Source organism: Cyprinodon variegatus, unplaced genomic scaffold, assembly GCF_000732505.1.
Source record: "Cyprinodon variegatus isolate N-32 unplaced genomic scaffold, C_variegatus-1.0 Scaffold1479, whole genome shotgun sequence".
NCBI classification, from domain to species: Eukaryota; Metazoa; Chordata; class Actinopteri; order Cyprinodontiformes; family Cyprinodontidae; genus Cyprinodon; species Cyprinodon variegatus.
In genome coordinates this window covers 59,349-63,934 of record NW_015151932.1, presented here as the reverse complement: position 1 = coordinate 63,934, position 4,586 = coordinate 59,349, and the positions used below count along the sequence as shown (strand labels likewise).

General features: G+C 36.5%; 1 protein-coding gene across 2 annotated transcripts in view; it reads left to right on the top strand.

Annotated features, from left to right (window-relative positions):
• svep1 (sushi, von Willebrand factor type A, EGF and pentraxin domain containing 1) overlaps positions 1–4,586 on the top strand; it is a 116,559-nt gene that overhangs the window by 57,924 nt on the left and 54,049 nt on the right. For both annotated transcript variants that reach the window (XM_015403312.1, XM_015403311.1), the window contains exon 4: positions 3,463–3,621. In XM_015403312.1, the coding sequence (XP_015258798.1) occupies positions 3,463–3,621 (159 nt within the window). The remainder of the gene's footprint in view (positions 1–3,462; positions 3,622–4,586) is intronic.

The window sequence follows — 4,586 nt, the reverse complement described above, 5'->3', positions numbered from 1 at the left end:
TAGCATTAGATCTTAATTGTTTAAGAGAGTAATGTTTTAGGTTTATCTGCAAAGCAGTGAAAAGACAAACCATAGTAATTAAAGACTGACTACCGTATACACAGGCAGGGTATTTAAATTTGAGGAAGACCGAGAGTAGAACCCTGAGGGACACCATTTTAAAACTGCTTCAAAAATGTAATGGTAGGACACAATCATGTCGTAGCAGACATAGCGATTGGATTACATGGTAATATCAGCTTGTAAAAATATAATTCATTATAATAATTACATCCCACCAGTTTTTGTTATTACATGGAAACTATCCCAACATAAAGGTTTCATGGTAAGGTTTAGAGGACTTACTGTTGACAAATGTAAAAATATCAGATAATAAAGCAGAGACCATTATTTCAAGCATTTATAAACTTGATCAAATTATAACTACTGTGATTATTGGTTATTGCCTTAGATCGTAGGTCTTCAACAAGGGGCCTGTGACCCCTAGGGGGCACATGGCGGTACTGCATGGGCGTTGCAAGAGTTTTGGTTGATTAGACTTTTTTTATATTCCCCCTTGTGATATTTTTCCACTAATGAAAATGTCTTTGAATACATAACTAACATGAATTCAACACACTGCAGTAAACAGATAAATGGAGGCAGAAGATGTCTTTCAGTCATCAATGCACACATTCAGCGACACACAGGAGCTCTTTCAAGCTGGGCGCCATTTCATTCACAACACCTGTCCCATCAACCAGGAATCAGAATCAGATATACTTTAATAATCCCAGGGCAAAATTACTTTAGTTACATTACTGCATATGTAATAGAGTGACTATAGGACCAGTTTGATGTAACACAATTTCATACAATATATATAATTAGGGGGTCCCGGCTCCAATATGCCATCAGTTTGGGAGTCCTTGGCCTGGAAAACATTGAAGACCCCTGCCTTGGATAGTTCTGGTGTGTTTCCTGTTTTATCCCTATTTAGTGCATAAATTATATCTAGTGTATTGTTTATTACTAAACAAATAGTTTTCAGTTGTCAAGTGTATTCTTTTACACTATTTAAAATTATTTATTCCTTGTTAGTGTCAGACAAGACACGTCTGATTCTAATCTATTTCTGAGCTTTAAGGAAAACCCCTGATTTAAGTTTTCATTTTGTTGTGTTTTACTCAGACAGATTAGCTGCAGCCTCTTAAAAGGAGGCACCGAGGTTAGGCTATTGTGAAATAAATAAAACAGCCCCTAGTTTTGCATGGCTGATAAGATACATGTTGCTACTAATTCACATGTTTATTTTCATGAGTTTAGCTTATCTTTAAAACATTAAATGTCTCTGTTTATTAAAGTAACAGTTCTCAGGAGAGCAGAGGTGGTAAAGGAAGCATTAACCTTTAATAAAATAAAACACTATTATGTTGTAAATGTAATTTATGAATAAACGGTTGGCTATCCATTGATGCTTTAGAGTTTTAGGCAAACCAGCAGTGTGCTTGCTCTATTGTATAAGGTTAAGATCCAGGATCATTTGGACAAATTAGCTGTAGGCGAAACGCAGAAAGATCCAAAAGGACCAAAGGATACATCTGGCTGCTATTTAGTTCAAACTTGCACCGGATCATACTCATTTCACTTTGCCCTAGCATCTGAAGGTTCCAATAATTTTCAACATCACCACCTTTATTTAGGATCCATTTCTTCTCAGTCATCTTCCTAGTTTCTTCCCCCTTTCATTTGAGATATTTTTTCCAAAAGCCAGGTCTAGTTCTTTTATACTGTTAAAACTCGTGTCTGTTTGCTCATGTGTAATCGTATAACTGTGTACATTACTACAACTACACAAGCAAACTGCCAGAAACTGAAACTATATATTTGTCAGATACAGTATTTCTACAGTTAAGCTCTAGGTGAGTCATTACTCCGGCACATATTGATCATACTCAAATGAAGCTATGAAACAGATTACCATGGTCTCTTCTTTTACTCTGTTAAATATAAGGTGTCTCCTCTGAGTTTAAATGCTGTAGAAATAAGCCAGACTGTCAGACTCTTTGTTATCGAATGGAAAGGGCAGACAGAGACGCAAACTGTCTGCACCAGACGAGGTATTCCATCAGGATTTTCTCTCCGCGTCTGTATTTGATGTGGGTTACTGGGTGCATTTCGCTGCCAGCAGCTGCTGTGAGCTTTACAGTTGGTTAACTTCTCCCGTCTGACCTGCTTCAGCTGAGGAGAAGGGAGGAGAGAGGCCAACCTGGCAGCGGTACCACAGTGGAAATTCACACCTAGCCTCAGGCTCTAAGAAAAGTAAACGAGTTGTGAAGAATATTGGGTCTGTGGATTCTCTGTTGTACCCGTCAGTACGGCTCATAATTAAAGTTTCTCACTGAAAGTTGCTGTCATATAATCTTTATTCCTCCTACAGTCATAAAGTTTATAATTACTTCGGCCTTTCTATTCCGCTTAAAGGGCCTTGATTCTCATGAGATTTTCCATGTTTTTGAATTGAATGGTTTTCTTGTTTTGAGCTCATGCCACCAAATTAAAGCTGCAGGGAACACCCATTTCTCAGAAGCCGCTTGGATTAGAACAAGACTGTTGTCAAATGTAGGGCTTTGCATTAGTAAAGTATTGCAAACAACATGTGAATATGTCTGAATAAATTAGTGAAATGCACACTAATAAATGTTATCAAGCTAATCATTAGGATTCATGACTCAGTTAGAGCTACGGTATTAAGTTTGATTTCAGGCAATAAAGGGGATGCAAAGATCATCCTGTCTGTAATGCTTTGACCCGACTTTACCTATGTAAACAAATACAAACTTTTCTTTGAGAAGCATAATATATAGGAAGATATAATAACGGAAATCAGACACAACTTTCTAATTTTTTTGCTGAAAGTGTTTATAAATAATTAAAAAGAAGCAAAAAGAGCAGAACTATACTTTTATAGAGTGTTTTATTACAGTGGGCCTAGTATTTATTAAAAAAAATTAGTATTGTATTGTATTGTATTCACTGAGATTGTGGACCTTAACTCTAAAAGAAATTAAAAGCTCAGTAATATAAATCATTACTGTACTCAGCCTTCCTGTTATCTGCTGAAAGTTGTAGTCTCTTTCTTTTTCTCATAGGCAGAATAAAAATCTGTTTAAAAAAATACGGTTTCCTTTAGAAAAGCTTATTTATTATCCATGCTTCCCCCCAATTTAAACCCTTGCTGATGATGAAACCAGTTGAATTTGAGTCTCCTTCTCTCAGCAACTGCATCTACTCTGAAGAAGGTTGATGTTCCTGTGCTAAATGGAAGACCATCAGTTAGAAAGAAATCATTAATCTTGCAATTTCTTTTAATCAGTTTAATTGAGGTCCATCATTAATCTTGTAACCAGAAGCCACTCTGTATATAATGTCAAAGAAATGTTGCAAACTGAGTGTGTCCCCTCTGATCTCTTTGCTTAACAGCTTGTCCGCCTGGTACTTACAAACCAGAGGGAACACCTGGAGGACTCACCACCTGCCTGACATGTCCTGATGCACATCACACCTCCCAGCCTGGCAGCACCAACCTCGAGGATTGTGTCTGCAAGCCGGGCTATCAGCCAATAGGCACAACCTGTCAGGGTAAGACAAAACTGCTCTCTTAAAGTAAAGTGTTTGATATACACAGCATTCACGTTGCAACGACACCCTCCAGCAACACTTAATGTGTGGTTACTGTAAATATTTTGACTCAGGAAAAATATTTCTTTTTTAGCTTTTGGCTGCAAATGTGAAATACTGCTACTAAAAGTTGCAGTAATGTTAAACACAACGACAAAACTTCATTACTTTTTTCTCCTCATGGTACCTCCGTTGCAAACAAGATTTACAGTTATGCAAAATAATTGCTTATTTTATTGTATATAACTTTTAAATGCTACAGAAAGCAGTTCTTTTTTTTAAGAAACCCATCGCTGTGTGCACTCTAAATGGAAGGATACGAAGAAGGTTGCCTGATGCCACCTTCACATTGGTCAGCAAAAAAAATAAATGGTGTCTGGAAAGTTAAAAAACATATTGTGCTGCCTAACAGGATTGAAAGGACATTAGTTTGCAATTTTTTTGTTAATTTAGACCAAATGACTGTGATGACATTGCGGTCAGTTAAATTATTGTGGCCCTTCAGATTTCTCGACCACGTTGAACACTGCGTCACTGTGCTGGCTTTTACAAAAACATTTTCTCCAAATGTTTGAAAGGAATAATCCATGCAAAGACTTCAAAAGGTGGGACAGATACACATGTCTCCAAATTGCACATATGGCCTGAATGTGGAGATAGGACAATTTTTATGCTTTGATTTGATTTTAAAGTTTATTTATAATGTTTTAAAAAAGAGGACTTTTTAAGCAATGAGGAAATGGACAAATGATGTAATGAAAAAGAAACGACGATAGTCATTATAAAGTACATCTATCTATCTATATACATATATATATATAGATATATATATATAGATAGATAGATATATATATATAGATATAGTGTAGACAGACAGACAGACAGACAGACAGACAGACAGACAGACAGACAGACAGACAGACAGA